Source organism: Lepisosteus oculatus, chromosome 1 (assembly GCF_040954835.1).
Source record: "Lepisosteus oculatus isolate fLepOcu1 chromosome 1, fLepOcu1.hap2, whole genome shotgun sequence".
NCBI lineage: Eukaryota > Metazoa > Chordata > Actinopteri > Semionotiformes > Lepisosteidae > Lepisosteus > Lepisosteus oculatus.
Genome location: NC_090696.1, coordinates 1,304,644 through 1,323,086, shown reverse-complemented (window position 1 = coordinate 1,323,086; position 18,443 = coordinate 1,304,644). Strand labels below are relative to the sequence as shown.

Genomic DNA, 18,443 nt, shown 5'->3' with positions numbered 1-18,443 from the left:
ACCACCCTTTGTGTAAAACAGCGATTCCAATTACAGTACAGGCACTCATCCTTTATAGTAACTTGTGTCCTTAAAGTCAGCTTCACTCCTGGCTCTGAGTGTCCTTTAGTCTTTACTAGAGACTTGTACTAAGAGAATACATGCAAAATAAGCATAGCTACAGATATTGTATGTTCCCAGTGAAGGTTTCCATGGAATGAGCTTCAGGAGTCTGGCTGAGCATCTTGTTCCAGCCAAAACCCTTCGAGTTCCTTCACCCTGGTTTGTGCAGGGCATTTTTATAAAGCCAGGAATTAGCAGTGCAACTAGGGAAAATAGTGTTAGACATTTCTGGCAGAACCACAGTGCCAAGGTGATAAAGAAAGACCTATTTAAAGGAGCAGAGGGGAAGAACAGTCTTAATAGAGGAAAGAAAACTTCTTGCTGGTCAATCTCCATTTTCTTCTCTCTTCATCCAAGACCGGTTTAAATTACTCACAAATAACAAGGAGTCCTGCTGCTCACTCTTACAAAGAGCCAGACTGAACCTAGTCCTGCAGGGCAAGTTAACACGTGTGCATGGTGCAACAGATTCTGGGAGCAGTCTGTCACTCCCGTCACTAGTCCTCACACAGCTGGGTTTACTCACTCGTATTCCCCTGTCCTCCTGTCTGGTGAGAGATCAGACTGTCCAACCTGAAGAAAACCCTCCCACTTCCCACTATTAATACCCCCGTTTCAGTGGGAGGGTGTCATCATGATCAGCAGATATTTCTTTCTGTGAACAAACACCTTCTGGGAAGCTCATCATTTCCCAGGACAGCTGTGACTACTTCTTATTTCACAGCTGCATATTTCCTCCTTTGCCATATCCTGTCAAGCACACAGAATGATTTTAACAGCAACGGCAGTCCACAAAGAATCATGAATCAGCTATAGGAGCTCATTAAATGGGGGGAAAAAAGTTTAACTTGAGGTTAAACTCTCAAAAATCACCCAAGACACAGACACATTCTTCTCACTTCTGCCTGCTGCTTTGTCTCCACGTTTCTATCTGGTCTTTCGGCTACAGGGAGACAAAACGAGCCCTTCTGATCTCTCAACCCCTCGACCCCTCTACTGAAGATGTGAGAGCTTACAGTTGCGCTCATCAATGGTGGGTAATCTGTGGTACCCCCATAAAACCAATCCTGTCCCCATCACGAGCGAGGTCTACACAAGCCAATTCGTTACAGCCCTCCAACTTTGGGAGAAACCCGCCAAGACATCAGAGCGTGTAGAGGAACAACAAACACCACTGCTTCTGCACCACAAGCAGCTCCTCAACACCACTGCACTAGCACTCTGCGGTAGAGAGGCAGCTCTCGGGCACGTTGTGCATCGACTGCACATCACACCGGTTTGCCTTGCCTTCTGCTGCCAAAAACCAGCCCCTGACCAGGCCCAATCGCACACAGCTCGGGGCCTCCCAGAACTGCAGCAGTCCCTCATCTCATTCAACCACAAGCCACGCATAACAGCCAATCCCAGCTCGACTAAGTTTCTTCCTTATTTATAATCTATTCAAACACCATAACAGTTGAAACAAAAGAGGACCAACTATTCTGATTTTTTTTTTAATTTCACAAGTGCTATGAATTAGATGTGGGATCAATTAGATTACAATCCGTTGCAAGCTGTTCGCCATAGAGTTTAGTTAGTAATGAGAGAGTAATGAAGAATCACATGTACATGATATGCACAACAAAACGCCTGCTAGAGAGCTTCCTCTGCTGGGCCCAGGCCACAGGATGAGAATATGTACTTTATACGCATATTGCACATGTATATGCATTTCAGCACAGTATCATAAGAGTCCCCATTCCCTAGTGTCCATTACCAGAGTTTTGAAAATATCAAAGGCTTAAGTAGCTGAATATCAAGCAATGTAACAGCATAGGTACATCATTTCAAATCCAGGTTGAGTGGTTCTACTGTAATAGACCCTTCCTGAGCTCCTCAGCTGAGCCAACGTCCCAACACGACCCAGATCAGACCCACTGGTCCTGGACTTGTCCGACCCGCAAAATTTCTCATGTACTTCTTACTCTCCTAGTGAAGAGCACTGCCAGAGAATAAAAAAAATATCCAGACTAAGTGGACTAATGGACAGAGTGTATTCCAGCACATTTTTGTAACACAAAGGCAATGATATTCTTTCTGGAATGTATCTTCTTATCTTCTCAAGCATTGCAGAGCCAGGAACAGCTGGAATAGTTTTAAGCGCAGACAGAATCTCAAAACATTCCAGATTGACTTCAGAAAATTCCCAGGAGGCTCTGCATGCCAACAAGCATCATCATTTTTCTTTGCTTTGAATACAACATATGGTTGTATCACTTTGTGCCCATGTCAGATACGTTTGTCAACGATAGCATTTCCACGATGAATCAATGGCATGTCGCTACTGCTCCTCATAGGGTGCGCACACTCATCACTACTGCACCTCATAGGGCGCGTACACTCATCACTACTGCACCTCATAGGGCGCGTACCCGGGCACACTGGCACGTCCCTACAGCTCCTCACAGGGCTCGTGCACTCAGGTATGTCTCTACTGCTCCTCACAGGGAGCGCACACTCGTGGACACTGGCACTTCTCTACTGCTCCTCACAGGGAGCGCACGCGCGTGGGCACTGGCACGTCTCTACTGCTCCTCACAGGGAGCGCACACGCGTGGACACTGGCACGTCTCTACTGCTCCTCACAGTGAGCGCACACTCGTGGACACTGGCACGTCTCTACTGCTCCTCCCAGGGAGCGCACACGCGTGGACACTGGCACGTCTCTACTGCCCCTCACAGGGAGCGCACACTCGTGGACACTGGCACGTCACTACTGCCCCTCACAGGGAGCGCACACTCGTGGACACTGGCACGTCTCTACTGCTCCTCACAGGGAGCGCACACTCGTGGACACTGGCACGTCTCTACTGCCCCTCACAGGGAGCGCACACTCGTGGATGCTGGCACTTCTCTACTGCCCCTCACAGGGAGCGCACACTCGTGGACGCTGGCACTTCTCTACTGCCCCTCACAGGGAGCGCACACTCGTGGACGCTGGCACTTCTCTACTGCCCCTCACAGGGAGCGCACACTCGTGGACGCTGGCACATCACTACTGCCCCTCACAGGGAGCGCACACTCGTGGACGCTGGCACATCACTACTGCCCCTCACAGGAAGCGCACACTCGTGGACGCTGGCACATCACTACTGCCCCTCACAGGGAGCGCACACTCGTGGACGCTGGCACATCACTACTGCCCCTCACAGGGAGCGCACACTCGTGGACGCTGGCACATCACTACTGCCCCTCACAGGGAGCGCACACTCGTGGACGCTGGCACTTCTCTACTGCCCCTCACAGGGAGCGCACACTCGTGGACACTGGCACGTCTCTACTGCCCCTCCCAGGGAGCGCACACGCGTGGACACTGGCACGTCTCTACTGCCCCTCACAGGGAGCGCACACTCGTGGACACTGGCACGTCTCTACTGCCCCTCACAGGGAGCGCACACTCGTGGACACTGGCACGTCTCTACTGCCCCTCACAGGGAGCGCACACTCGTGGACACTGGCACGTCTCTACTGCCCCTCACAGGGAGCGCACACTCGTGGACACGGGCACTTCTCTACTGCCCCTCCCAGGGAGCGCACACGCGTGGACACTGGCACGTCACTACTGCCCCTCACAGGGAGCGCACACTCGTGGACACTGGCACTTCTCTACTGCTCCTCACAGGGAGCGCACACTCGTGGACACTGGCACTTCTCTACTGCCCCTCACAGGGAGCGCACACTCGTGGACACTGGCACTTCTCTACTGCCCCTCACAGGGAGCGCACACTCGTGGACACTGGCACGTCTCTACTGCCCCTCACAGGGAGCGCACACTCGTGGACACTGGCACGTCTCTACTGCTCCTCACAGGGAGCGCACACTCATGGACACTGGCACGTCTCTACTGCTCCTCACAGCACACGCGCACTCGGGCACGTCTCTACTGTATCGCTAGTGTGCGCCTCGCTTCTGTCCCTACTGCGCCTAACAGGGAGTGCACAGTCGGCCACGTCACTACTGTACCTCACAGAAACTCACCATAACGGTGCAGTCTGTGTATAAATCCAAGCAGAAACATTCCTGCATGGAAATCCAAGCACACTGGAGACAAATATCAAAACTGGGCAGATGACTTAATGAAGAAAAATCCGTCTGGCAAAGAATGAGCTGCACTTATTCCAATGTGAGACTACAATTTCTGTAACACTGTGAATTGTGCTGACCATTACTGTGCCCTCAGTGCTTTCAGTTCCACATACCATATTGGTATTTTAGCAACAAACAACAATTTACAGACATTTAACAACAAAAAGAAAACACTCAATTTACATAATGTATAGGCTTTTTCTTTGGCAGGGTGACGGCTGGCTTATAAAGGATGTTGCAGTGAAACACTTGCAGTATTGTTGCACAACAGTTACTGTCCCCTGCTTTTCACTAGCTACCAATCCCCCTTTACAAATGGCTCTCTCAGCTTTTGACATGCTAAAGAAAGGGTTCCAGGAAACCACCGTGGTAAGACTTTGTTTGGATTTTACACTTATAAACAGACTTGTACTGTACATGCTAATCTGCTTCCTTTCCATGTGGTTTTACCTACAGGCCACCGAGAGCTATTTTTTCTCAAGCAGGCTGCTATCACGCAACTGCCAGTCTAAACAAACAAAAACTCACAATGACTACGACAGGATACAATACAATGAACAGCTCACAACAACAGGAAAACACAGCTGCTATAAACTATTCCTTTAAAAGCGAGATCTATGCGAATTCCTTCCATCAAGATTAATTACTCCACTTACTCTCAGTAATTTGACACGCAGGTTAACCATTTAAACACGAGTTTCTGCTAGGTGTTGATTTTAAAACTGACCCGTAACTGCACCATTTCTTTTCAGAAGATCGGCGAGGTATGCCACTTGTTACTGCTTATTTTTTTGTGACCCACCCTGGACTGCAGGTTTCAGACATATGTTGGTGCTAGAAAGTTTGTGAACCCTTTAGAATTTTCTGAATTTATGCATAAATTTGACCTAAAATGTGATCAGATCTTCATCTAAGTCAAAATTCCTCCAAGCCGACGTGCGGGACTGATCAACAGTTATATTTGGTTGAAGTCATTGCTTCTCCAACAACACTGAAAGCACAGGTTCACACACTTTTTCAGACAAAGACACTTAATGTTGGATAATTCTGACCAATAAACGAATGAAAAAGTATAGCCTTTTGTGTGTTATTTGTTTTAATGGGTTTTCTTTATCTTTATGACTTAGATGAAGATCTGGTCACATTTTAGGTCACATTTATGCAGAAATTCAGAAAATTCTAAAGGGTTCACAAACTTTCTAGCACCACTGAATCCCTTTTGTGCTATGTACATAACCTTCGCGCCCCAGCACGGATCGGGTGGGAGGGGAGTGGTACCATTCAGATCCCACTGCACCATGGCTGGAATGCACTTCCGCAAGCCCCAGAAAGGATTTGACTGCTCTGCTCTGCGCTGATTCAGAGCAGCAATATCTTTTCGATAACATGGTGACCAAAAATGTATACCATATTCTAGATGAGGCCTTATTAGTGCATTATACAATTTTAACATAACATCCCTCAATTTAAATTTTAGCTATATATGCGAACATGTACCTTTTTGTTGCTTCCCCACATGCCCTAAGATGACGTGCCAACAAACAGCAGTTCCCATTTTATATTTATAGTTTGCATTGCATGCAAAACCTGCACTTGACTGTTTCAGCGAGCTTGTCTTCACAGCGAACAGAATCGGCAATTATTTTTCGGTTGCACTGTGCAACACATTTATGCACAAGACTATAATAACCATTGGCTACAAAAAACCTACACACTTATATCTAAAGGAGGCATTAAAATAGACGCACTGATCATAGCTTATGTTTCAGCTGGAGGAGGAATCCAAGATACAAGTAGCCGCATCACTTTACTGATTCCTTGCCATCATCTTTAATAATAATAACAATAACATTACTTTATTAACCCTTTACAATTTCTTGCATTAGGAATTATCTTTTCGCATACCCCAGCTTACTCTCCATGAGACACACAGACAGGGAGAGAGCCAGGGGTCAGAGCGCAGGGTCAGCCATTGTACAGCACCCCTGGAGCAGTTGGGGTTAAGGGCCTTGCTCAGGGGCTCAACAGAGTAGGATTCCTCTGCCAGCTGTGGGATTTGAACTGGCAACCTTCCAGCCACAGGTGCAGATCCTTAGCCACAGAGCCACCACTCCGCCCTCTTTACAAGAGTTAATCTTTATGATAACTAATCCCAGTCACAGCCGGCTAGAACCCGCAACACATTGGACACAGCGATTAACTAGCAGCCAGTAGAGCCTTTCCTGCTTGAGCTGGCCCTGAGCATCGTCTTCACATCCTGTGCCACAAGGCCCAAGAAGAGCTCAGCCTATGATCTCTGCACTGCACGTAAACAACCCTGAATTAGACAAGGACGGGTTCCGACCTCACCAGGCAGCTCAGAGCTTATACTATGAGAATCGATACACTGCCTGTCTACATTTCTTCTTCATTGATCATTCCAGTGCTTAGGCTTAATCAGAAAGTTTAACGAAGCAGATAAAAAAAAGATTTGTAGTAATTGAATTCAGTAAAACTCCTTAGTTTCATAACACATCATTGGTTGGTTGCCCATCAGGCGACGCAGTGGCTAGCAGTGCGAGTGTTTGCCCTGCTGGCACACTGGCACTCCCCAGAGCGATAGGCTCTGGCTCCTCTGCAGCCCAGGAAATGAATGAAGTGGATGGTTGGGCATCCACTCCTGATGAAACATGGGAAGCCCTTATCGGATTCCATTGTTTGCAAATGTTGCAAGCATAACACCCTAGGTATCTATGATTTAGTATTAGCATTTGCATTTTGCCCGACTGTGACACTATACACTTTGCATCCCGACTATAAGGTTCTTTTATTCCAAAGTGACGATTAAGTGCTACTCTTCAATACAACGAAGGTTATTTTGCTATTCGATGTTTTTTTCTATCAACATGCAAAGAAAGCACACCGACATCTTTAGGGATTTTCTTAAGTGGTCTGATCAGACTCAAAGACGTGAGAAGCAACAGAACTCCACCATGTCGATCGCAGGCCCCGGTCTGCTGTTGTGGAAGGCTGTGCTGTTTTACCATGAATCCCCTCAGACATGCTACTTCCTCAGCACACTTCCAGTGTCCACAACCACCTGTGGACCCAAATGCTGAGAGCCCACTGCCAGCTACCTCACCATAGGTGTGTGGTTAATAGACACTGTAGAGAGGTCCTTTGCTGGCCTGATTAATGATTTTGATGCCTGTCTGTACAATTCTTTTTTGAAGCAATACAGACTACAGCCTAACGAAGACTACAAATAGGTGCCCACATAGTGCTGTAACAATTGCAAATCGCTGCTGTTAAAAATGGCAAGAACATAGCATTTTACTTCAATTCATGCAAATTTCAGAATGAAAAGTATTCACCTGGAATGAAAAACTAGAGAACTAAAAATACAGATGAGCTGAACTGAATGGATCTGAAGAAATGATTAAAAGTGCAAGGAAAGGAAGGCGAAGTGAAGCTGGAGACGGGAACAGATCTGTAGTGGGATTTGTGGAATGAACCCCCACATACGATACAGGGGGAACCGATTCCCATCGAAGGACCACTGGACTGTTTCCAACACCCCTCCAGATGTTCAGGAGCATCTGCTCCAATTGATTCTGTCACACAGTCACACAGACCGAGTCACAGAACATGAACACTCAGCAATTTTGCTGCAGACAGATCTCAGGAGGCTTTGCTGTAGCATCCCTTGGTGGGGGTTGTGTGAAGATCTGTGGCCCTGGGACACAAGACAACACTTCAGGTGCACGACCTGACTCTTCTGCAATCCTCCGAATGAAAACGATGAGCACAGCACCGCAATCACCAGGGCTGGATTGGCACATCTTGTCGCTGAGGTATGGCCGTGGAATCCTGCCTTAGAAAAGACTTAAGGGCTCCATCTGCACACTGACTCATGCTGTTTTTCAACACCCTCATTAAGTACGACTGCAAAATGACTTGAAAGTGCTGAGAGCCCCTGCAAGCGTTTGGGCGAAAGCTTCAGGAAACCCTCACTGAGCTCAGCCCGTGCACCACACTGTAAACTAGTCTTCGTTTCAGAACAGACTTAGATTGGCAGCACACAGACAAAGACAACCCAATAACTACATTTTAAGTAAAGAGAGCTGATAAAGCAAAAAACTGCTGCAGCTAAAGAGTGCTTCTTTCCAACCATGAAAGGTGATAAAATTACCTGGTTAGAATTAATAAAGTAATTTCATATTGTGAGCCACCAAAATAATTAAACAAACACTATAGAAAATTTGATTACAGCTCAAAACCTCAAATATCTTACTTGTTAAAAGAAATGGAAGAGGAGGAAAGGGTCTCTCAGAGGACACTTGAAATCTGCACAGAACGCAAAGGGAGGACTGCGGCACAAATACTGCAACACCAGCACCTGCTTTAAAGAATCTGCGCATGACAAAAACATACAACACACCTGATTCAGGGACAAAATAAAGCTTCACAACACAGCTGGGTAAATCTTGGCATTAAAAATGCACAGAACAGATGGTAAAAAGCACAGAATTTCTGATGCCTGCACCCACCAATCACCTAGTCAACAGATCTCAAACACGAAAAATCCAAAAAACAGCTCAAGATTACGCTGACAAACCTAAAAATGAAAGACATTTCATTTCTCTTCTGGGAAAGAGGCGAAACTTGTCCCAGCACAAAGCAAACCTGTCTGAATCTGCCCGGTTTTACTCTTTCCTTCTACTTTCCAGAGAAGAAGTAACCCCTGCTGGAATATGCCATCTGATGCACGTTAAACATGATCAGACACAGCACTACTGTCAACACTCAACATCAGGAACAGAGTTCTTCACTACTGCAACAGTAAAAGATGAAGACAGGTTCTTTGAAATGAAAACATGTAGAAGATGAATAGGGCACAGCTGAATCATTAAATATTTTATTCAGGCCATTCATATCAAGGAGAAAACCAAGCCTGAAAAACCAAGCCTGAGGCTGCTCAAATACAAGTTATAATAAACAATATCAGTACAGAAGAAACAAATATCACAGGCACTATACACAACACATCTCCATAGCCCAATGGTAATCTTGCATTAAAAACATTTAAATTAAAATTAACATTTAGAGAATGTTATCTTGAGACCTTTAATTAAAACGTCCACCAGTTACCAGTACCCATGGACAAAAACACTGCTAATATAGTATCAATCTAGAAGAAAGCATGTCATAACCAAGCCACATACTTAGACTAAAGGTTACATGTAACATTATGAGGACTATTAAAAATAAACAGGAAGAGTGAACTGTATGGCAGTAACTAAGATTTGATTAACCTGACAGTTTTTTGAACAAGCACAGCATTGATGGGCACAGGGCGTATGATCCAGTACATAGGAGTTCATGAGGTCTTTCGATAAGGATGCTCATGGGGACAGTCGACTTCATAGCTGCGCTTCACTGCTGGTGTTGTTCAGTGCCGAGCCAAGCATCTTGCATTGCCTGTACTGGCTCATTAACCACTAACCCTTTTTCAACAAGCTTTACATTAGATAAACCATCTCTTAATCTTCGCATAAGTGAGCAATAGCCAAACAAAATAAGCAGCCAACATACTGCAATACAACAGGGTGCTCTTTTTAATAAAAGCAGGAATAGTGTTAAATATATGGCACAGGTGGCTGAGCTGTTAAAGGGGACTGGGCTTTCATCTATAACTGTGGTTTAGGCTGAACAAAGGTAGTTAAAAATAAAAAGGCAAAGAAGACCGTGTTCATGTGTGAGATCATCAATAGCAGCAGTAGGAAGGGGATGCTCTGTTCAGACAGAAGAGGCATGAGAGCGCGTGTCAATCAATGTTGGCTTGAAGACCAGCCCAGTCAGACGGGCCTCATGTGCAGGGCATGCATCCCAGAGAGCAGCAGCAGCCTGACTAAAGACAGCTGTGAAGAAGTGGTCATTTCGGCAAACAAAACTGCTATTCCTTTGTTAGTTTATACTCTCCTGCCTGTACAGCTGCTTCTTCCTACCTGTGAAGTGGTCTAAAGGATAGTAGAAGGCTGTGTTGTAATAACTGACTGGAGCTCCCAAAAAAACTCTAGTCAGTCTCCATTCACGCCGCTATTTTATGAGGCAGTTATCCGAGCGTTTGACATCAGCTGACAGTGACTTGTAGACCCATTGATACAGTAGGGTTTTTTCCTTCAGCAATCAAAGAACAGTACCCTTGAGCAAGGTACAGAGGCAGTGCCCCACCTGAGGTTAGAACACACACAGCCCTGGCCCAGAGGCAGGCCCGCTACACTGCGCTGCTCACTCACAGAAAGAGGAACTCTGAAGAAGGAGTCCAGCTGCTGACACACTGGAAACACTACAGCTGTCCGGACTCCTCACCTCGATGAGAACAAAGCACGACTCTCACTTACTAAAAAATACATTTTTAGCTCCTGAGTCAATAAATTAAGAGGCATATGCCCAGTTACCTTGTGCAATTATACCGCAAAAAGCAAGTCAAGAAACATAAAACCAGGCAAGGTGACGGGCACATCCAAAGGATACATTACTTAAATACTATATACTGAGATGCCAGTATTTGAATACTACCTAGTACTTGACCTCTATATGCACATTGGCAAGGGCTCCAGCTGAAACACTCACTATAAAAGCATTATGAATCACATTTAATCACAGGATTTTCATACTCTTCTAAAACAACCAGAAAATCCATGTTATAATTTCACTTATTGCAAAATATCAACATGTAGATAAAATGACCACTTAAGAAATGCACATTCAGAAAATGGTACATTTCCACATTTTTCACAGCCATTTTGCACAGGAATAAAAGTCAAGAAGTGGCTACAGGCGCAGCAGAAAGGTGCCCTGAGGTAACGGCAGGATTGGAACCTTATGAGGAGGTCAGTGTACTCAGCAGATCTGGGAGAAGAGAAACAGACACGACAGGTAATCAGGACACCCACGGGATACGGGCGCTCTCCAGGCTCACAGCTTAGACAGATCGGAGCGCCACCTTCCCATCGCGCCATTGCCGACACCCACGCAAACTCCCCCATCACACACAGGCGGGAGACAGCGATGTCGATGCAGGCCGTTTCAGCAAGCGGAAGGAGGGACTTGTAGGGCAGGGAGCAAGTCTAAATGATCACAAAAGGAAGCCGACAGCCCGTGTCAGCTCCTGAGACTGGAAAACAACAACTGAAGCTTGTTATTCAAGTTAAGGGAACAGGACTGAAACCCGCCAGTCAGCCCACTCCGGCATTACAACTGAGACCTCAGTCTGGAGAGTAATTACACAGAAACATTTCCTCAGAGGAGCTGCAAGTTCAGGCAGGGTTCAGCAGCAGTGTAAAAACTATTTTTAGAGGGCTGAAGACGTTCTGACAGGTATAAAACCAGACCCGCAAAAGCAGGGTTGCCATTTATGAATATTGTAGGGAAAAAAAAAACACACCAGTCACTTTCAATAACGGAATAAGAAGCTCATCATTTCAATTCCCTAAATAAGAACTGAACAGGGTTCATTTCTGAGCATGATGAAAATCACAGGATGGGTCTTGCAGTGGGACCTCAGGGAGACTGGGTTTACCAGACACAGCCTCCCGCTGCAGCCAGCTGGAACTGAGCTCCCCTGTCCAGGCCTGGTCTCAGGGTCAGAACAGTGCAAATCCATCCCACAAAGCCGTCTACAATACCCACTGAAGCAGCAGCAGTGCTTAAACGCAGACCAGACTCGGGTGTCACACTAGACACAAAGTTAACGCTGGGTCTTGTCCCGGAGAGGAACCCAGACTTCATCACTTGATTAAGAACGCAAACAATATGCTGAGACGAGTACTGAAGCAGAACAAGTCAAACTGACTTTAAGGGCACTGCCTCCTCAGACACTGCACAAGCAAAATGAAACAAAAACAATCAGGCTTTTCATGCCTCTCAAGGCAATCAGACCCCAGCCCAAGCCCACAAGGTTTTAAAACAAAACCACTACTTTCAGAGTCTCTAAAGAAGATTTTAACAGCAAAAGCTGGATACTCCTTTCAGCCACAAGCAGCACCATACTGGAGCAGCTACTGAGGTGCACTGCGCCTTCGTGCTCCACTGAAGTGGAAGTACCACTTTCCCAGAAGTATGGGGTTCTGTCACAGGGGTGCGACCCATCTTCCCGAACCAATCCAGGTGGTGGCCAGAGAGCTGGGTGACTACAGCCCAGAGCCTCCACCACCACCTACACTGTACAGACCCTCCAGACGAGAGGTCTTAAAGCCCGTTTCCTGAGAACCGTGGGTGTCCTGGTATCTCTGACAAAAAGTGTTTCTTCTACCCAGCCCTTTCATTATTTCTACTTTTCAAATCACAGCAGTCTGGGGAAACATGTTCCGACTGACACTGGCACGTGAACGAAGCAACGGAGAGCTCAGCTGGACTGAACACCAGAAAACCCCGGAACTGCGACGAAAGCCCCTGTTCAATACTGGCAGCCGATCTCTTCAGTGTCTGCTGGGCCAGTTGTGTCACAGCACTGCGATAGACAGGATACCAGGGGCTCTCAGCACTGGTCCTGGAAGCCTCCACAGACCTGCAGCTTTTCATCACAGCTGTGCCCTCAGCTACAGAAACCAAAAAACAAACCGCTTCCAGTCCCAAACACACAGGAACTATGGTGTTTCATTAGTAACTTAATATCTCTAACGTCCGGGAAGAAAATAAAAAACCTGAATGGGTTCCAATCAAACGAATAAGCATGTTACTGCACTTCAGTACTCAATGGAGCGAGTAAGAGCTGGGCCGGAGTGAAATCCAGCAGGCGTGGCTCCCCAGGCGTCAAACCCCCACAACGCTCCCACACAGCCCTGCTACCCAGTGCCGGAGGCGGTGCTCTCTGCTCCCTGCCACCTCGCTCCTTACAGCAACGGTGGCAATAATGCTTGAGAGTGGAGGAGGGAGTCGTCCAACCTTGGTCTTTCCAGTTCCACAACAATTTCTGCATCTGTTACCATAGCAACAGTTTCAACTGCTGGTGACTCACACAATATCCAAATGGAAAGTGTGTCCCAAAGATTAAAAACAAAACACTCTCACACGGCCACGGTCAAGGCAAATGCCCACTTACCCCTCCAGTACAACATACTGGGGAAAGAAACATGCCATTATATTTACTGGACACTGAAAAATGTGGCAAACAAAACAAAATTAAAAATGTGTTGATGTGAAAACGGTAACACAGCTCGTAACGCACCAACAAATCCTGGTCAATAGATGAATTATACATGTGTAAAAAGTTTCATACAATGTTTTTCATTTAACCAGTTCAATCAGTTTAGGACATTTTTTTTAAATTTAATGCTGACCTATAAACTTAATTAACAACAGGGCATTTAGTGCAGCAATCTGAGTGAAGCCCCTTGAGTGAGACTAAAGTGAAAAAGAAAGTCCACCCCAGAAGCACTGCGGCACAACATGGGATACCAGACCCCCAGCACTGCTGGATGACTCTTATACAACTGGGTGGACTGGAGCAACTGGGGAAGAGCACCTCACCCAAGGTACAACAGCAGTATCTGCAGAAAGGACCTGAACCCACAACTTGCCTGTAGGGAGTCCAAGGACTTACCCGCTAAACTACATTGAACCCTCTTCAGTAGAAAAAATAAAATAGAATTTAAAAAATAGAAAGAGGTCAAGGTTAATCTTATATACGATCTGATATTGTTATAAATTAAATCTCCAGTTCAAAAAACACTGGGCAGACTGAGCTTTTATAAAAGAAAACCGCACAACCAGAAACACACTCACGTTGCAACTTCCTCCGCTTCCTCACTGCAACATTCACACAAGAATGTGAGAAGATCGAACAGATAACAGTTGTTGAGATCAAACAGACAGGCCCTGCCCTCCACTGGCTACAGGCCACCTCCGTACACAATCCTGGCCATCCTGGAGAACAGGCTGGTCACTCCAAGCCTTTTCTTGGGATGCAGATGCTTGGCTCATCCACCCCCTCCTCAGTCCTCACTTCAGACTGCGTGCCCCACCCTCAACCTGTCACTGCTACCACCCCCACCCCCCAGGTGCCCGATCCTCTTCCTCCAGCAGAGCAATTAAATTATTTGTTAATTAAACCCCATTCATTCAACCTAGCACCTTACAGCACAGCTGGCATTCCACTGTTACACCAGCCAGGGGTCACATTCGAACACTCCAGCAGCTTCCTCTGATGGAAATTCAGCCATTTCTTCTAACTCCATCCAGCACATGGTCACAGGGGAGCAGGAGCCTTTTCCAGCATGCACAGGGTACAAGGCAGGCTATGCCCTGGACAGGACAGCAGCCCACTGCTGGTCGGACGGACACACAGACACAAACTCACACCAGGGTCAATTTTCCCAGAGGCTAATTAACTTCCCAGCATGTCTCTGGACTGTGGGAGGAAACAGAGAACCCAGTGGGAAAACCACATGAACACAAGGAGAACATGCAAACTCCACACAGGCAGCACCCCAGAAATCAAACCCAGGGCCACAGTGCCGCTCTTCCAGGAACTGAAATTCAATTGGAATTGGAATTGAAAATGTTCTCTTGCTCCACTGACCTTAGGAAGAGCTACATGGCTCTGCTCCTCCCTTTTATATTTAGTCATTTAGGACTAGACTGGGCTTGTACATTTGACCCTAGACAGGGAGGGTGAAAAACCCATTTCTGAAAAAAAAGATCACCATACAAAGATGTAGAAAAGAGCAAAAACCTATGTGTGACAAAAGAATAAAGTATCCATCACCGCAGAAGGCTAGTGGAGACACTGCCGTGAAAATTACTCTGCTGAACTACAGTTTTAAAGGCAGAAAAACAGAGTCTGCTCTTCTCTCAGACTGCAGAGGGTTCTGCGGGGTCTTGCACACCCAGCACACCGTACACACAGTGGAGTCAACACGCAGGACGGCACCTACAGGCTAGAGGAACTGGCGAAAGGAGCACCATTACAGGTGTAGACCACCATTGATGAGAATTTATGACCATCTCCTGAAATTAATATTCAAAGAAGTTTTGAAAACAGACTGGAAAAACTTAAAGGAATGTCAGCAACAGAAACGGAAATGATACATAAGGTTAACATGTGCTCTGTCACCCAGTTTGTCAGACCAGCTGCAAAAAAATGCAGGTATTGATCTTGTCTTTTCATACAATCAGGAGAGTGAGGATGACAGGGCAAAAACACCAAATCAAAAATAAAAATAAAAAAAACACAAAACTCAAGCAAACTGGGAGACATTAAAGTGCAGAGCATCACGTGGAGGTAAAGAAATCTACAAGCTAGATACAAAACAGGAAATGCTGATATTGGAGAGATTACTTATCAAAAAACAGGACTTTATGTTGACATTATCTAGGCTACTGAACTACTATTATCTAGGCTATATCTACAAGACTTTGGGCAAGCAATATATTCAGCTACATAGTATAAATCTTAGAATTTAAATTGAGGGATGATGTGTTAAAGTTGTATAACACACTAATAATACCTCCTTATGAACATGGTCTACAATTTTCGTCACCCTGTAACAGAGAAAATACCATTCCTCTGGAATCTGTCCAGAGAGCAACCAGATACTTTCTGGGGTTTAAGGCAAAGCCCAATGCTTTTCAGTCCTGAACAGAGAAGAAAATGAGGGGACTTGATACAAGTATTCAAAAACCTCACAGGCCTTGACACAGCCAACCCAGGCGACTTCAGAACAAACAGCAAAACAGCCCAGAGAATAAGGGGAAACTACAAGGAAGTGCAATTAAAACTGAACAGGAGGCGCTTCTTTACACAAAGGGTTGTGGGAGTCTAGAACAAGCTACTCACCCTTGTTGTTGAAGCTGAGGCCCTGGTTTCTTTAAGGAAAACAGCTGGATGAGATCTTTAGGTCAACCATCCCAGAGATTTATTTCTTCGCTATGTCATTTTTGCCTAGATTCTTCTTTGTTAAACACCACACCAAACAGAAGGGCAGGCAGTCCTGAGAGGTGTGCTCTCTTTAGTGACCAGTCCACTTGGAGAGCTGCCTTTCTGAGGTGACCACATCTCACCAGGCACAACTTCAACAGTTTCGCCTCCTCTGCCCAGATGGTCACCCATGGAAACCCAGGAGAGCAGCCCCTACACCAGACAGACTTTCAGCCCCATTTGAGATTTCGCTCTCTGAAGGCAGGAACAATGAAATGTTTTCTACAGAACAAAGAGCTGAACTTCTGAAGACTAATGATGGGCCTGCAATTACTGGGTATTACGACTGCCAAGAATTAAGCAAAAATCCACATTTCAGACACCAGAGGTAGATTTCCTTGGAAAGCACCCTCAAGTACACCGGCGAGGGCTTGATCAATGCCGATGCAGACTGAACACTCTCTGTAATGAAATCCTGCAGCTCCAACACTACTGTGTCCCGGGACCCCATGCAGCTCCTGAGCATCTGTCTGCCCTCTACGCACTATCAGCAGCTGGAAACTGACATTTATTTAGCTGGGATATAATTCCCCCACTGAAACCCTGCAGGCAGATGTCCAGAGCGGGGAAGGGCGTTACGAGGTGAACTGCCCTGGGTCCCTGGGCCGGCCTGCGGGGTGCACAGCGCGAAGTCATGAAGACACAAAGCGACAGTACCGCTGTACTCGTCTCGGCAGCGTGAGGACAAGCAAGGCTTGAGACGCCGCAGTGCCGCCCGAGCGCATCACAGGTCGCCAGGTGACAGGACACCGGTGACGCTGTTCCCCAACTTGCTCATGTGCTCATGTTTCTCCCGGAGCCAGGACCCTCGGTAGGCCAGCTCACCCAGCCCAGCTTTTCCAGGGAGTCCGCCACAAAGCCAAGAGAACGGATCGCGACCGGGCCGGTACCGGCCCCGCTGCCTGTGCCTGCTCATGTGTTCATCGTAATGTAATCACACACTGTGGACCCCCAGAGCACAGTGTGTGCAGTGCTGCACGTCTGGGAGCCAGACTTCCGCACTCAAGTCCCTCTGCGACTACCGGCTGCACTTCATCGCCCCACGAGAAAAAACAAACGCCGTCCTGCCCCACGACAGCAGCTCCCGCAAGCCGACCCCCAGCCCCCACTCCCCACTCCCCGGGCTTACCTGAATCTGCCCCCGCAGTGCTGGCACTGGTCCCCCACCCAGCCGGGGTCGCACTGGCAGTATCCCACGGCCGTGCTGCACTGCCCGTTCAGGCAGGGCTTGTCGCACTCCTTCCCCTCGCACGGAGCAGGAAGCCCGGCCACGAAGACGAACAGCGCCGACAGGAGGAGCAGCGGTGCCCGCCTGGGCCCCAGCGAGCCCGGGGCCCTCGCCCGGTACACACCGCGGCTGCAGCCGCCGCCGGAGCGCCAGCAGGCCCGCCGCCTATCCCTCTGCATCCTGGCACGGAGTTGCTCGCCTGTGTTTTCGGCTCGCCTCCGCTCTGCCCCTCGACCTCAGGTGGGACTAGTCGCAATGGATTCCGGCGACGGTGTCAGAGTTGTACCAGTATTATCTTCTTCCTTGAGCGAATTAATTCACAAGCAAGCCCTTCCAGCCGCTCTCCCCGTCTCCCGTTATATTCCCTCTCTCCCCCCTCTCCTTGCCCACACACGCAAAGGCACCTGGAAATGACGTCCCGGCCGGAGAAGCGGGGGATTCAAGCCCGGGGAGCGACGCCAGAGCAACACCGGGGGCAGGCGGTTCTGCGCCGGGTCTCCTCACCAGCACGGGGGCCGACGAGTGAGACACGTATTCTCTCGCTGCCGATTTACGGAAGAAAACCAGACTCGTTTGCTTCCAACTGCGAGCGCGATATTCACAAAGCCCTACTGAAAGGCAGAGCAATCATGACGTACTGATTATTTATCCAAGTTCAATAAGCGCTTCGTCCAGCGCAGGAGTGCGGTGATGAGGCGGAGACTGGTGGGCACATAGCAAGAATTTGCACAATTTAGAAACCGCTATTATATCTACACAGAGTGACGTTAAAGTAAATATGAATAAACTCAAGTAGGGAGCTGCATCAGCATACATAGGCTGTAAAAGAACAAGTAAAGGTTTATTCCAGATACACTCACACCAGGGCCCAGTTTCCCAGAAGCCAATTAACCTACCAGTATGCCTTTGGACTGGGGGAGGAAACCAATATAAACTAAGGGAGAACATACCCATTGATACAGTACCCATTGAACATACCCATTGATGCTCAGGTCAGTGCTGCTAACCCCTGTCCCACCATGCCAC

The 18,443-nt window shown here is 47.4% G+C and overlaps 1 protein-coding gene across 2 annotated transcripts in view; it reads right to left on the bottom strand.

Moving 5' to 3' along the window:
- Nucleotides 1–18,064, bottom strand: part of atrn (attractin) — a 151,434-nt gene extending 133,370 nt beyond the window's left edge. For both annotated transcript variants that reach the window (XM_006629110.3, XM_015343835.2), the window contains exon 1: nucleotides 17,319–18,064. In XM_006629110.3, coding sequence (XP_006629173.2) covers nucleotides 17,319–17,596 — 278 coding nt within the window. In that variant the 5' untranslated portion in view covers nucleotides 17,597–18,064. The remainder of the gene's footprint in view (nucleotides 1–17,318) is intronic.
- Nucleotides 18,065–18,443: the final 379 nt, after the last annotated feature.